Here is a 17,357-nt window from a genome sequence, read left to right as displayed (position 1 = left end):
CAAAAAACCTGAAACACGTGTTTATTCATTTATCGTTAGGAATACTCCTGTGAAGTTTCGAATAAAATAGTCTAACTAATCTTGTTTCCCCGTACAAATCTTGGACCCCCATTTCACCCCCTTGGGGGATGAATTTTTAAAATTCCTTTCTTAGTGCACCCCTAGACCTTATAAGAAACCTACGTGCCAATTTTGGAATCTCTATAGAACCAGCGGTTTTGGCTGTGTGTTGATATGTCAGTCAGTCAGTCAGTCAGTTTCTTCTTATATATATTTAGATTTACATAACCACATAATTTTAAAATCGTTGTTATTTCCGTAATCAGCGGCCCGATAAACCATAGAAACAATACCCATGTTGATTTTTAGACTTTGTCACCATATTTCCCCCGTTTAGGGTTGAATTTTCAAAAAAACCTGAAACACGTGTTTATTCATTTATCGTCAGGAATACTTCTGTGAAGTTTCGAATAAAATAGTCTAACTAATCTTCCCCATACAAACTTTGTACCCCCATTTCACCCTCTTGAGGGGTAAATTTTGAAAAACTCCTTCTTAGTGGATACTAACGTTATAAAAACTACCCATTCTGAAAAATTCAGCTCTCTAGGTCCAACGGTTTGGGCTGGGCGTTGATTTAAGTGAGTCAGTCAGTCAGGACTTTTACGTTTATATATATAGATCTTTTTAACCGACTTCAAGATTTCAAAGGAAGGAGGTTCTCAATTCGGTTGTATGTTTTTTTTTATGTTTGTTACTTCATAACTCCGTCATTTCTGGATCGATTTTGAAAATTCTTCTTTTGATTGTAAGTATATACATACAGATTGGTCCCGTTATTGTCAAAAAGCAGTTCTGATGATGGGATCCATGAGGAATCGAGAAAACTCCTCAAATGTTGAAGGCATACATATAGTGATTTTAGTATTTTCATCAACAAATCAAGCACTTACATTTAAAAAAGTGACATTTGATGAAGTGGAACTGCTGATGATGATCAGAACGGAACTCTTCAATGACGCATAGTTCACGTTTGGCGATTTGTCCTCTTCGTTATGTTTGTTAAGCAAGTTAGGTTTTCAAGAAACATTTTTGTCAAGCTCGAGTTCTGATGATGGGATCCATGAGGAATCAAGGGAACTCCTCAAATGTGAAAGACATACATATGGTGATTTTTGTATTTTTATCAACAAATCCAGCATTTCCATTCTATAAAGTGACATTTGATGAAGTGGAACTGCTGATGATGATCAGAATGGAACTCTTTAATGACGCATAGTATACGTTTGGCGATTTGTCCTCTTCTCTATGTTTGTTAAGCAACTTAAGTTTTTAAGTCATATTTTTGTCAAGCTCGAGTTCTGATGATGAGACCCACGAGGAACCGAGGGAACTCCTCAAATGTGAAAGGCATACATATAGTGATTTTTGTATTATCATCAACAAATCCAGCATTTACATTTAAAAAAGTGACATTTGATGAAGTGGAACTGCTGATGATGATCAGAATGGAACCTCTCAATGACACATAGTTCACGTTTGGCGATTTGTTCTCTTCCTTATGGACCCACACCCAAACTTGGACCCGGACTCGGACGCGGACCCGGGTCTGGACATGGACCCCAACTCGGACCCGGACCCGGACCGAACTCTGACCCAAACTTGGACCCAGACAGCCGGACACGGATCCGGACTTGGATCCGGACCCAGACCCGGACCCGGAAATGCTACTAGTAAAGTGAGTTAGGTGGGTGGGTGGGTTTTGAACTGCGATTCTCACAGAACAGAACTGCTATCAGAAAAGTAGGTTAGGTTAGGTTAGAGCTGTGACCCTTACAGAAACGAAATGCTATCAGAAAAGTAGGTTAGGTCAGGTTAGAACTGCGACCCTTACAAAAACGAAATGCTACTAGAAAAGTGGGTGGTTTTACCTCCTTTTCTACATAATTAGGCAAAAGATGCTGTCTTTTTCATTTCATTGTCTGAAATCTAAGAGTGCACCATCAACAATAAGTGCACTTTCAGCGGCATCCCCCATTGAAGTCGGTTTTTTTTTCTTAAAAATTATATTATATTAATTAAACACTATTACTATGGTTAAATGTCTTTCAACGTTGTTTAGGTCATATATCGTGGAACAATTACAACTGGGGATACGAATTTTAATGATTACATACTATATAAATATAACTTTTTAATTAGTCCGCTGCGAATCCACGAATGCTAACAAATACTATCGTTAAAGCTTATAATTCTAATACTCAGACTCATTAAAAAACTAAAACAATATATGTTATTCATAAATATTAGTAATACAGCACTTTTAAACCAACCTACATAAAGGCTGTCCAACTGTTCATACGATATTCTATTATACAAAATTAAGATCAACTACGACGATGTTTCTTAAAGTCAGATGATGGCTATTAATCATTAATAATAATCAAATTAAAAAAATAATATTTATTCTTATTTAATTCAGAAAGATCCTTAACTTCATTAGTTAAGTTTTTGAATCATCAATTTTATTTGTATGATGCTTTAAAAACATGCAAATAGATCTTAAATGTGAAATAGGTCCTTAATAATGCTATAACTTTATTATTTTAAGTTTGATTAATAATTAAACATAGTTTAAATAGGAGTCATTCTTAGAAAACCAATTCCCGTGCCAGCAAAATCCAATTCCCATGGATCCCTGAAATTGTAGTTGTCAAATTTCGTTACTGTCACTATTGTTTAAACCCCATTTAAGGCCTAAAATCTGTTTTTGCAGTTACATTTGTAAGTCCTAAATATTTTTCCTCGATTTATTTTAGTAAGTTTGTATTGCATAGCACTCGTGTACCAATTATGGATCTACTGATGTATATTTCATTGAAATCCACTCAATAGTTTAGGCGCTAGAAGTAAAAATATGATTTAATATTCGGCATCCTCTCAAGGCGGCTGTACTGATTTTTATTTAATAAAACAAGTGTAAACAGGTTGTGAAAGGCAAGAGGAATCTACTGATACGTCATTTTAAAAAATCCGTCAAGTATCCTGAGCTACAGGGTGTACTGATTATCAGTATTTAAACCCATAACCCTACTTTCTGTTTAAGTCGCAGTCGAGTAAAATGTTGATATTGGGGTATAACGTGTATAATAACAAATGTATAGACAAAAGTGGAATTCATATTCCTACAAGTTTCCTATTAGGAGAATATCCCCTGAAAATAAGCGCTAAATCTGGATTCAGCTATTATTTTCTATAATAAGATGTATTTTTTCCGCAAGGATATCTAGGACTTTTTTGTGTAGAATTTAATAAGCTTTAATGTTGCCTTGGACCATATTTTCATAGAGAACGTATATTTAGAGTAAAACGCAAATTTCTCCAGGATAGTACACATTTTCCAAGATGGCTGCGATTCCTCGAGGTCCCCAACTGTCAAATAGTGTGGACATGAAAAAGAGACCTTTAACATACATACCAAATTTCATATCTTTGGAAGGATTTCGAGGTTAGACTTAATCCGATTGTGCTATATGTCGGTTCTGTCGCACTGTTTTGGACGCAGTTTACCTAACACACTCCTCCTCTCTTCGCTCGTCGCCGCATCTATGTAATCATTGAGATTATTATCGTAGTCCAAATGCGTTTGAGACCTAAAGCGATATAGCCCAAACAGTTTTAGACCAAATGCGGATCGGTTCAACAGAGATGAAGGCATAATGATACTTAGGAAATAGGAGTATAAGACTGTAAGGTAAAAAATGTTCTAAGCACGTGGATATTAAAGGCTTCTTACGGTATGGTGGGGTATTTTCAACAACATATAAATATACCTACATAGTTAGGTGTCTTGATAAAACAAAAATTAAAATTTGTTGACAATATAGTTGCTACACTGTATACGATTCACTAATACAACTTAAATCGGAACGGGTAACGGAAAATAATACAACTTAAATCTAGAAATAAAAGTACATAATGAAATCTAAAAATAAACCTACATTGAAATTATAGGTAATTGCTTTATTGAAAAAAAAAACTTTGTTTCCCATTATTGTTTCGAATTTAAAAATTCAGGCCTTAATTTCACATATCATATAATCATGCCCATACCTAACTAATTAGCAGTTGTTTTTAAAGTTATTAAGTAAATTCAAAAGTAATCAAAGAAATAGGACGGAACTACAAAATGTCCGTGCCGGGATGTCTACAATCAATTTCAAAGCACTGTTTATAAATTGTAATGCTAACCTATTACGTATTTAATCCTTCCTTTCTATTGTATCTGTTTTCATATTATTGATAAAATGGTTTAAAATAGCGAAATATTTAAGGTGCTTTCACACGGGTGCTAATGCTAATGTTGGCGTAACGCACAACATAAGTGTTAGGTATCGGAAGAGGGACGGATGCTATGCTGGTGTTGAGTCCAACTAAGTCCGGCAGCCCTAATGACTTCAAGCCGACTTCCGGCTGGATCAGGGATGTCTCTTTCACGACTTTAATAGCCGGGCCTCTGATGCTGGAGTTATCCACCGATCTTCTGAAGAGGTTTAAGTAAATACTACGTTTCTTATCTCCGTGTTCGTCAGCCTCGATTATCTCCTGATCAGGGGGTTGGAAATAGTATTCTGAAATCATGAAGCATATTATTTTGTTTTAATATCACCTACAACCGAGGCCAAAGGCCAAACTGCAGAATGACCGCAAACTTTAAAACTTTATATAAACTGTTTTAAGCTATAATACCGTTGCGTGGTTTAAAAGGATTACTGTTTTACGTTTTCCCTCACAGTGGACGATTTTCACTCTCTCTTACTACGCGTAAGGTCTGCAACTTCAATTTTGATTGAAAAATCCTTTAAGTTTGCTGTTGAGAAATCAATTCAGTTGAATCTGCGAACGAATTTATTTTGTGTTCGAAGAAGTACGTCTATATTCAATAGGTAGATACCTACCAATTTGATGCATGTATAGGGACCGTGCGGTATGGAAGGTCTGCCATCTTGTGGCCTGAATCGGAAACATAAACTACACATTGACACTTCAGGCCAAAGCAAAAGCACGTGTTGCCCTCTACAGTTCACGTACGTTTTCTTGTGCATTGTAGATTCTGGGCTACATTGGAAGCATAAACTTGACATTTACACTTCGCGCCAATAAACAGGGAGCTCCTGTGCTGCCCCCTACAGTTTATGCACGCTCCGGTACGCTACGGTAAGTTCACAGAAGCTGACTCAAATTGCATCCAGCATTGTTTCCTGTCATAATCTCAATCATATTGCAAACGTAGGATTCACTCTTGAATGCGTAAATTCATGTCAGCTTCTATGAATGGTCCTGATCTTATAAATTACCTGATCTTTTAACTAGCGGGCTTTTCTCCTTTGTGATCTGATCAAGAACAGTGAAGGGAGGTGTAGTGTCTGAGGATGCAATAGGTTGGACGGGCGCCACGGCCACGGCGCTCTGAGCTGTCACATTTGTCAACAGAGGAGTTGGAATGCCGCTCAAGTCCACAGCAGTGCCGTTGCTATGGTAAAATGACAAAGCTTCTTGATTGCCTCTGAAACAAGCATGCAGTAGCTAAGTAATAGTTATTTGTTATGCAAGGCTGCAAAGTGGTTATTTGGCGTGAGTGTTGAAATTGAAAGCTGAGCGTAGCGAGGCTTTCAAGATACGAGACGCCAAATAATTTTGCAACCGTGTGGAACACACAACTTTTCACCTCACTACAGCGAGGAAAATGCGATGCAAGAAAAAAAAACCAAAAAAAAACTAAAAATATAAAAATAATCATATTTAATTTTGCCCTCTATTTAACATATCAAATTTAAGACATAACACACTCAAATCCAAACAAAATAAACAAGAGAAAAGCACACATATTCATCGTGTTCGAAATTCAAATGACTTTTGCACGCTAGCGGATAAAATAGACTTTTGCACGCAGATTTCGCGCTATAAAATGAGGTTTCCGAGCGAGTGAGGTGCAAAAGTTATTTTTTGTCTTTCGTCTGTCCCCAAATAATATAAATAATGAAGGGGGAGTCAGGGAGACTTGCCCAGGTGGTCCCATTCCCACCTGAACAATTATATAAAAAATGTGCCAAAATCTAAATAATTTTTCTTACACTCCTATATTACCTAACGATACCTATTCGGACATGAAAACCAAAAAAAGAATATTATGATTTTGGCGCATTTCACGCATTAACTTCAAGAGACTGAACATATGTTAAATCGAAAAAAAAACATCCTATGTACATATTGTACATGTAGTTTAAAGGGGCCCACTGATTACCAGTCCGCCGGACGATATCAGCCTCTCAGAACGAAAAGTTGACAGTTCCGAACAACTGACAGGCCAGAGACAGAGACTGCAGGCGGACTGGTAATCAATGGGCCCTTTTATGCTAAATATTAGTATCTCATAGGCTTACGTCATATTAGCAATTTCGTCATCCGATTTATTTGTAATGATTCCAACTTGGTATACCGTAGCATGAATTACATACCTGAAAAATACCAGAAAGCTGTGATATTGGATATCAATTTTGTGCTCAAATACTCCGATAAATATTGCTGTAAAATTTATATATATGGGTAAGTAACTTCTTTTAACACATTCACTGCCAAGATCACGCTAGGTGTGTTCATTTTGCTTGGCACTGAAAGTGTTCATACTATCTGTAGGTAATTAACACTTTTACTGTCCGTGCGTGGTCCGTGCATTACATAACATGCACCGTCGAACTACTCTGTCACGTCTACATCGTGACGTCAAAAATGGATGGCTCTATCTATACATTTGTGCATTACCTGTATTGTAATTAATGCACGGACGTATCGATCCATGTCACTAGTGAAAGCGAGGGGCAGTTATAGTGTTAATATGAAAAAAAAAACAGAGTTTACCTAATGCTTTTTTTCATAAAAATATACTTATAGCTAATAATTTCTTGTTATTTAAACATTTTCAAAACATTTACTTTAAATAAATAAATATATTATAGGACATTCTTACACAGATTGACTAAGTCCCACGGTAAGCCCAAGGAGGCTTGTGTTATGGGTACTCAGACGACGATATATATAATATATAAATACTTAAATACATAGAAAACACCTATGACTCAGGAGCAAATATCTGTGCTCATCACACAAATAAATGGCCTTACCGGGATTCGAACCTAGGACCATCGACTTCACATGCAGGGTCACTACCCACTAGGCCAGACCGGTCTTCAACTTTAACTTTAAGTTCATTAGGTACATTAGAAACTGAAATACATAGATGTCATATATTAAAGAAAAAGTGACGAAGCCCAGCCAGTGGGGAAGGCCGGATTCGAACCGGCGTCTTTAGCTATCCGGGCTAACGCCATGAACCCCTAGGCCACCTCGTCACGGCGGAACCGGTCCCAATTTCTCGACTAAGTATGCCATCTTAGTAAGACTAGGAGTATTTGACCAACTCAAAGGGCAAGCAGTACGTGCTTGCACCTCCAATACGAATCCCTTACGGATTTATATATGTATAGTAGTTAGTGTGAACTACTTAAAAGCACAAATCAACATATTTGCTAAAAATAATTTGATTTAATTCCAAAGTTCTTCGTTGCAATAGGTTTTCACTCTAATAGGAATGATAAAACACTTACATATCATTAGTCGAATTAGTCAGATTTGACAATGGGTTTACCGCTAAACCCAGAATCTCAGGAAAACAGAAGACGCTAAGTAGTACCTTAGAAAGAAACAGATTGAGACTGAGACCGAGTCATCAAATATTTTTTGATGCTCACTTTTATAGCTGACTGTACTTCCTCTCCTTTGTATGTCTATCAAGTACATGTTGAGACATTTCTAATGAGCCTAAAGTCTACATGTCTGGGTTTGTCGATCGAGTAGTTAGTTCCTTTGACTGCCTTCCGACTGCATCATCAGATCAACTTCGTTGTTAGCATACTTAGTACATATCAATGAAATAACACGCCAAAAAGTACGCCAAATTTCAACTCAATTGTCTATACAAGTTAGACGGAGTGAACCTAAGTGAAAGTGTATAAAAGTTATATTTTTTTCATTGGAAATTTTTGTACAAGTTTGGATAGGGCAAAAGTTTATTTTTAACTAGGATACATTTTATTTATGAAAAACCGGCCAAGAGCACGTCGGGCCATGCTCAGTGTAGGCTTCCGTAGTTACCCTTCCGTCACAAATGTCACAATAAACTAAACTGGAGCTATTAGTATAGAAGATTGTTAACAAAGGGATGAAATGATGCTTGGTGTCTTTCACCCGAGTTAAACAATATACTTTTCATATTGAATACAAGGAAACCGAAAACACAAGGCAAATTTAACTTAACTAAAGTAATAGAGGAAATAATCATGGCCACACTAGCACAATCGGATTAGGTCTAACCTCGAAATCTCTTCCAAAGTTATGAAATTTGGTATGTATGTTAATTAAGGTCTATTTTTCATGTCCACACTATTTGACATTTGGGGACCTCGCGGAATCGCAGCCATCTTGGAAGATGTGTACCGTCCTGGAGAAATTTGCGTTTTACTTTAAATCTACATTCTCTGTGAAAATATGGTGTAAGGCAACATTAAAGCTTATTAAATTCTACACAAAAAAGTCCTAAATATCTTTGCGGAAAAAATAAATCTTGTTATAGAAAATAATTGCTGAATCTAGATTTAGCGCTTATACACTTTCAGGGGATATTCTCTTAATAGGAAACTTGAAGGAATATGAATTCCACTTTTGTCTATACATTTGTACACGCTATACCCCAATATCAACATTTTACTCGACTGCGACTTAAACAGAAAGTAGGGTTATTTATGGGTTTAAATACTGATAATCAGTACACCCTGTATAGCACAATCGTAATAAGTCTAACCTCGAAATCCTTCCAAAGATATGAAATTTGGTATGTATGTTAATTAAAGGTCTCTTTTTCATGTCCACACTATTTGACATTTGGGGACCTCGAGGAATCGCAGCCATCTTGGAAAATGTGTACCATCCTGGAGAAATTTGTGTTTTACTCTAAATATACGTTCTCTATGAAAATATGGTGTAAGGCAACATTAAAGCTTATTAAATTCTACACAAAGCAGTCCTAGATATCTTCGCGGAAAAAATACATCTTGTTATAGAAAATAATAGCTGAATCCAGATTTAGCGCTTGTACCCTTTCAAGGGATATTCTCTTAATATGAAACTTGGAGGAATATGAATTCCACTTTTGTCTAAAAATTTATACACGTTCTACCCCAATATCAACATTTTACTCGACTGCGACTTAAACAGAAAGTAGGGTTATGGGTTTAAATACTGAAAATCAGTACATCCTGTAGCTCAGGATACTGGACGGATTTTTTAAAATGACATATCGGTAGATTCCTCTTGCCCTTCACACTTGTTTTATTAAAGAAAAATAAATACAGCCGCCTTGAGAGGACGCCGAATATTAAATCATATTTTTACTCCTATCGCCTAAACTATTCAGTGGATTTCAATGAAATAGACATCAGTAGATCCATAATTGGTACACGAGTGCTATGCAATACAAATTTACTAAAATAAATGGAGGCAAAATAATATTGTCTTCGGTTACCGCGATAGTTACTCATGAAATAAAACTATGAAAACGGATTATATCGCGTATATTGAATTTATAATACATCCCGACGTTTCGAACCCTTTACAGCCTTCGTGGTCAACGGGTGGAGGCAAATGTAACTGCAAAAACAGATTTTAGGTCTAATGGGGTTTAAACAATAGTGACAGTAATGACATTTGACACCTACAATTTCAGGGATCCCTGTTTGCGTGTCATGAAATTGGAGCTTCGGGGACCACAGGGATCAAACGCTATCTTAAAAAGTATGTCTTTTTTGGTTTTTCTGTTTTTCTCGGAATATCTGGGTTTAATGTGAATACTATGTATGGCGTAACAAAAGCTTATTAAGTTCTACACAAAAAAGGTATAAAACACCATGTCCCTAAAACGGAGCTTTCTTCTAGAAATATGGCTCAGAAGTCAAAAGGTTATACTTTATCATCTACTAACATTTTATTTTAAGACGAGTCAGAAAAAAGTTATTGTATAATTTTTTTGCCAATTTTTGGAACACAAAAACTATCTACCCAACCACGAAAAAATAATTGTCTGGAAACTTGTAAGCTTCTGAGCCCTATTTCTATAAAAAGGCTTCGTTTTTGGGACATGGTGTCGTATACCTTTTTACTGTGGAATTTAATAGCTTTCGTTTCGCCATACACAGTATTCACATTAAACCCAGATATTCCGAGAAAAACAGAAAAACCAAAAAGACATACTTTTCAATATGGCGTTTGATCCCCGTGGTCCCCGAAGCTCCAATTTTCTGACACGTAAACAGGGATCCCTGAAATTGTAGTTGTCAAATTTCATTACTGTCACTATTGTTTAAACCCCATTTAAGACCTAAAATCTGTTTTTGCAGTCACATTTTTAAGTCCTAAACATTTTTCCTCCATTTATTTTAGTAAATTTGTATTGCATAGCACTCGTGTACCAATTATAGATCTCAGTGATGTCTATTTTATTGAAATCCACTCAATAGTTTAGGCGCTAGAAGTAAAAATATGATTTAATATTCGGCGTCCTCTCAAGGCGGCTGTATTGATTTTTCTTTAATAAAACAAGTGTAAGCAGATTGTGAAGGGCAAGAGGAATCCACCGATACGTCATTTAAAAAAATCCGTCCAGTATTTTTTTTTTTTTATACCACGTCGGTGGCAATCAAGCATACGGCCCGCCTGATGGTAAGCAGTTACCGTAGCCTATGAACGCCTGCAACACCAGAGGTATCCTGAGCTACAGGCTGTACTGATTATCAGTATTTAAACTAGTGATGTACCGACTATTGATTTAGCCGACTAGCCGACTAGTCGGCGCACGGATGGCCGATTAGTCGGCCGACTAGTCGGCTAGTCGGCCAAATCGATACATCATTATTTCTCTTTACAGTTTACATTCGGGTGGTCAGGGTGGAAGTAGCTTTGTCTAAGTTCGGATGCATTTGAAAAATAATTGTTTGCTCCTTGCGTCGCTTTAGCTTTCCGTGCGCAATTTTCGTATATTTTATTTAATATTTTAAGCAATTTAATTACAATTTAATAAAGGATATGCATATGTAACATGATACATATTACGGCAACAAATTTCCGAATTAAAAAAAACCGTCCAAAAGCTAATTGCCATTTAAGCATTTTGAGCAAAATATATTTTCCTTAAGAGACCCGCGTTTTGTGAGGTTGATATCTTAGTGGCTTCTAGGAATTTAATTGAAGACGCGTCAAATGAAAATTACCTACCTACAGTAATACTATTAATATTGTACAACTACATAATAGTTATTGTACTGAATGCGACGACATACATACTTTTTTGATATGAAAATGAAAAAATGAAAATAAAAAAGGTTTAATTAGGCAAAAAACATTACATCACAGAAAACTTGACAGTGGTCCCCAAACTAGGCCGAGCCTGTATCTTGGGAACCACAGAGAGTTCGTAAGTATTTAAATTTATGTTACACTTATATATGTCACCTAGTACTTAAAGAAATAGTTAATGTAATACTAAATGCTAACATGTTTAAAATTATTGAAAATTACTAAAATATTTCGACAATACCTGTCCTAAGTTTGCCCAAGCTTGACATCTCTTTTTTTGTGTGTGACATTGTTCATTTATTTATTTATTATATATTTTTCTTGTATTATTGTACTTCATAAATTGTTGTTTTTGCTGTTTCACTTTGAAGTTAACTACCTATCTTTTAGTGAAAACATTTTGTTTCTGGTATCCTTTTGTGTAGAGAACTATGTATTTTTCTTTAAGACAATTAATGAATCTATCATTTTATCTACTCCCTACACATAAGTTGAATATAATAATATGAACAAAAATATTCGTATGCACCCTTAATAGGTATATAAAGTATAATTTTATTAATTTGAGTAAAATGGGTGTCACCATTTGATAAATATTTGCTGTTTATTTGGTTCATGTCTGGTATGGTTTTCTGTAAGCAATAATAGGCCGACTAATCGGCCATAATTTAAACCCATAACCCTAAGTACTTTCTGTAAGTCGCAGTCAAGTAAAATGTTGATATTGGGGTATAACGTGTACAAATGTATAGATAAAAGTGGAATTCATATTCCTACAAGTTTCATATTAAGAGAATATCCCCTGAAAGGGTATAAGCGCTAAATCTGCAGCACCCGAAACGAAAGCAGCCGAGAGTTGCCGAAAATGGCCGATCGTTGAATGTTGAATGAAGATTGTTATGAAAATTTATTTCGCTTATTGTTAATTAAATACGCAGCGAAAGCGATAGTTTTTATGCTCTAGTTCTATTCTCATATTTAGATAATAGATTTGAACAGTATTTTCTTGTCATACGTGCGTCGTATTCGAGAAAGGTGTCAAACACTTTTTTAGAAATTTGTAAGGCGCCATCTCGCTTCTTCCCTCGTTTTTTATCCCGTTTTGGTTTTTCAATTTTATATATATAGATTGTTTTAATATTATTAAGTATTTTTTTCTGTACTTTATTGATAACAATAAAATTTTATCACAATAAATTACGGTACAACTTTTACCAGTGCTACTGCCTGTAATGAACATGTCCCATCCCTACGCTTACACGTGTCGTTAGGAACGACTAATCGCAACGCCGTGAGCACCCGCACCCGCCCCGCACCTCACATTTTGGTGATTTCCGTCGCGAACAAAATGGTCAATATTAGGCTTCTATAGGCGGTTTTCTGTGGATAGCTCATATGTATGTATGTTTCGTGTGTATATTGCATATTGTGTCGATAATCGATACTACACACGGGTTGGCCCCATATTAAAAGTTGTTAAGTATGACCTACATATTCACACCTCAGATTTTGGTCAGAGATAACAATTTCACCCTGTATAACAATACAATATACTTACCAGGAAGACGTCCATGTCGCTGGTGTACTTAATTAACATTGACATGAAATGCGCGTATCGTTTTATATATATGTGCGCGATTCAGTGTCACTATTGTCATTAGTATATTTGCGTTAGTACAAAGCGTAAATCATAATTATCACCTGCCCCTTGTTCTGTAGATACCTATTTAAGTATTTACCTACTTGTTTATTCGTGTTACACGTTACATGTGCGATCAACTCATAATATGCACTTATCTTCGGCACCGTAACACCCTTACATTACGTACTAATGGTGATGTTGGAAAACTTAGGTAGTAAGGGAAAGACAGGTTCCCTGATAAATCGGTTTCGAGAGAAGGCTGTGGCATACTTATATGTTTAGGTATTCTGTGCAGTAGGCATTAATCCGCGAAAGAATTTTTTCCATACAAATGCCCCGTTTCCTGTCAGTTTACTATTTACCATAGGTACATATTATTTGTATCAGAACCATGCCCCCTCGTTTATTTTCGTTAATTAATTCAAGTTCATATCTGAAAACCCGCCTACTGAAAACGTTGTTCTGACTCAGCAACTTTATTTAACGAAATATTTCATTAGAGGATAATAGGTACTAGTTAAATACCTTTTCTCAAAAATGGACGACAAAGTCGACGTTGCCGGTTAAAAAGTAGGTCGGTAGGTAGTAAGGAAGTGCGTAGTTTATGGTCAGTCAAAAAATTAAAAAGTTAAAAACATTGCAGTCTCGATTTCGGGACTGCAATGTTGCATACAAATTCCATTATTTGTCGAGTTCCAAACTTTTTAAAAGTTGAAGTGACCATATCAAATGAAAGCATAGGTCCATTAAACAGCCAAACAAATGATCAGTACTTATTATTATAATGTTGGTACCGCTACTATTTAGGTGTCTCAAATAGGTTGGCGTATTTTCAGCAGAAAAATACACTTCCATTTTTAATTAAAAAAATAAAACGGCGGCAAAGCAAATCTTTTTACTTTTTTCTGTGAAAATATATACATAAGAATGTTGCTTCTGTAAAATATTTCTATTATATTTGCATTCATTGCGCCATTTTTGAGAAAAGCACTATATATGACTCGGCTGGAAGGCTACTTGCTGGCTTCGGATTCAATTAAACGGACTCCCAAGGTCGTCCGTTTAAAACGAATCCTCAGCCAGCAAGTAGCTACTTCCGAACCTCGACAATAATGTACTATTGTACCTAAATTTATATGAATTTCATGTTAACAATTTTTGTTTTGTACAATAAAGTGATTTACTACTACTACTACTACTAAATCAGTTTCTTTTTTCGAACTGTCAAAACAAAACGATTTTGCTACTTTGGAATTTATATGAAACACTAGCATGTGACGTCACGATCAAATAACCTCCTCTTTATAGTTTTATACGGGTCTTAAAATTGAAATTGTGTCTAAAAATAACTGCTGTCTACGTTTCTGCTTTATTTCATGCATGGTGTAAAATAATTTATTTTAAATACAGTCAAGTACCCTATAGAGAGGCATAGCCTATATATACTATACTCATACCATATCACTAATTGTGTATCGGTGCACTCTATTTGAATAGAGAAACGTAGAAGGATGTTTAGTTTTGTACGTATATTACAGTAAAGCAATACAGGGGAAGATTCGATTGCAATGTTATGATTAATCACAGATTAAATTGCATTCAAGTAGACACTGCGACGGCACCCTGCCCGCTGTATCTACATCAGTACTACTACACATACAAATAGTACACATGTTATGCTATTACGCCAGTTATGGCCTATTACGATTAAGATACTAGTGAACTAAATTATTCGATAATTCAGCTCATAAAGTTTGTTAGGTATCTTAAAGGCGGGATGCGGGATGCCACCAGTGTGCGGCACAAGCATATTTAGTACAAAAAATGCTTGTGCCGCGCACTGGTGGAATTGGAATCCTTACGCATAACTTTTAAACAAACTGTTGATAATACATTTCATTTAATATTGGAAAATAAAAGTTAAAAACTTTTTTATAAACATCTATTACAGTTTATAAAAAAGTTTATGTTCATTTATTTGATATGATGGACCATATTCATGTTATACGGCTGCACTGGTGACTAATGTGGTACGGAGTGAAATGTCACATTAGGTGAATATTTGCCGCATTAGAGACTAGTGTAGTGAAGGTTGAAATTGTCGAAATGCCACATAATGTAATACATATAATATGGCTCGTGTGGTTCATTGGAAAATAAGGTTGTGAAAGTTAAGTACCTGCTAGATTGAGTTTGAGGACAAACTTCTAGATTGTCAGGTTGGCCGAATATTATATGTTAAGGATCTAGAACGATCCTTTAGTTTTATTTTTTAAATGTTTGACAAGTGACAAATAGTTTTGCCGCGGTTTTGAACAATAATGACATTGACATTAGATCACGACTCGAAGAAATATACTCAAGCGGGTGAATAAAAGATTTGTATTGTTTTAATTATAGAAAACTCAAAAATAAATAAACTATTGTAAAGTATTTCGGTGTTTTAGTGCGTGTTCTTTTATCAGAATAGCTATATGAACTTTCACAAAATTAAATTTCATTCAAGTATTAGATCAGGGTTAGTGTGGACAGAAAATCATATTGAGTGCATTCAAGTATTAGATAGCTCGAGAATACATCGAGAGTATCGAGACACAGCTTTATTATATCAATATGCTGTATACACACTGTCGTAATGTTATTACGTCAGTTCCAGTTCAATTAAGACACGAATTAACTTACTTAATTAATCTGCACATGGACGTGTTATCGAATACCTACTTAACTTGCAAACAAGCTGTTGCTAACATGTAAAACATGTCTATAGTATTGTAAGAAACCTGAAAGTCAAGGTCACGCCGAAAATACGCCGCCGCCGCCGATTTTTAAATCGGCGCACACGTCTAGGTTACGCTTCTAATGCACTTTTTAACTCAGCGAGCATACAAATATGGACCTTCCTGCTTGATATTATGGTTAAAGATGCAATTAACATGATGCTGGATGTATTTTACCTTTTGCTGACAAGTCAAATGTCTCGAATGACATTTACAAAACGAAAAAAAACGGGTTATAAATTGAAAAAAAAAGAAATGCATTTTTACTTTGATCTGGTTGTCTATTCATTTCTGTCAGGTTTCTTATATAAATATTTATGATTATTTTCTTATATAAATTTCACCCAATATCCTAAATATTTCTCTAAGTTACAAAAACGTATACTGTAGTAGGGTAAGTAAGCGCCTTGAGTATGCACTTTAGTCTCAGGAGATGCCGCTTGGCACGATTGTTCCTTAGGTCAAACAAAACTGATTTGACCCGGTAGCCACGATATCGTACCGTGTATACCCCCCAAAAAGGGGGAAGGGGGTGAAAGGGTCGGGTCCCCAGGTCCAATCTATATGCTATATTTCTTCCTGCTCTTAGCAACTAGGGCAAGTTGTATATATATATCATTTTCGTATAATTTAGGGACGAGGAATGCATGTATGAAATAATAATTATATCTTTCCGTACAAAAAAAAAGTGATTTTTGTACAAATAATGAAAAAAATTGTGACAATTTTGGCTATTACAATCACAGTGTGGCGACTTGCACTAAATAAAAAATTGGACAATGTAGCCCATTTATTCTTCATTTTGGAAACATTATTTCTAAGAAGGCATCCATACATTTTATTGTAGGAAAAAAATAATTTATAGCGCGTGGCGGTGACGATTTTCATACAAATGGAACTATGGCCAAAGTCAAAGATTAAAAATGTTTACGAAAACACTGAATTTGGGGTTTTTAAAGTATGTCGTAAAGTCTGAGTTTTAAAATTCGATGTCAGGAAGCTAGTCGATCACTTTTGCTTTTTAGGCTAATTGATGTCAGTTTTGAATACCATGCTTCACTTCGCTGCAGGCCAAAATTTCACGGGACTGTTATCGGTTACTAATAAATGGCAAAACTCATTTCTTTAAGCACTCTTTAATATAAAAGTCCTCCTTCATTGTTGACGATGTAATCAAACTTTTCGTCTTAAGGCCGCAACTTCAAATTCCTTGCCATAATTATCAATTTTTTTTTGCGAACTTGTCAAGTTTCACTAACTTATATTTTTCGGGTACATTTCCTCTACTATCGGCCATATAAAACTTCGAACCGAGTAGTTGATTAAAATCTAGTTTTACATACGTCTCGTCATCCAACAACAAGCAACCTTCGAATTTTGTCAAAACTCGGTCGCACAATAATCGAGCTCTTGTTTTAGCTTGTTGGTTCTACTTAACGGTCCAATTTGAATGTTTATTTGCTCGATAGCTCTTA

The 17,357-nt window shown here is 35.6% G+C and overlaps 1 protein-coding gene across 1 annotated transcript; it reads right to left on the bottom strand.

The window, feature by feature from the left end:
* Positions 1-4,289: 4,289 nt before the first annotated feature.
* LOC134754008 (uncharacterized) lies at positions 4,290-13,102 on the bottom strand. The gene is made up of 5 exons (XM_063690065.1): positions 13,022-13,102; positions 7,665-7,750; positions 6,444-6,518; positions 5,358-5,566; positions 4,290-4,631 (listed from the first exon to the last, which is right to left on the bottom strand). The coding sequence occupies exons 1-5, from the start codon at positions 13,064-13,066 to the stop codon at positions 4,330-4,332; spliced, it is 717 nt and encodes a 238-aa protein (XP_063546135.1). The 5' UTR covers positions 13,067-13,102; the 3' UTR covers positions 4,290-4,329.
* Between the last annotated feature and the right edge of the window lie 4,255 nt (positions 13,103-17,357).

Source organism: Cydia strobilella, chromosome Z, assembly GCF_947568885.1.
Source record: "Cydia strobilella chromosome Z, ilCydStro3.1, whole genome shotgun sequence".
In the NCBI taxonomy this organism is placed as follows: Eukaryota; Metazoa; Arthropoda; class Insecta; order Lepidoptera; family Tortricidae; genus Cydia; species Cydia strobilella.
Note: the sequence above shows the minus strand (reverse complement) of the source record. Positions and strands in the feature narration are given on the sequence as shown.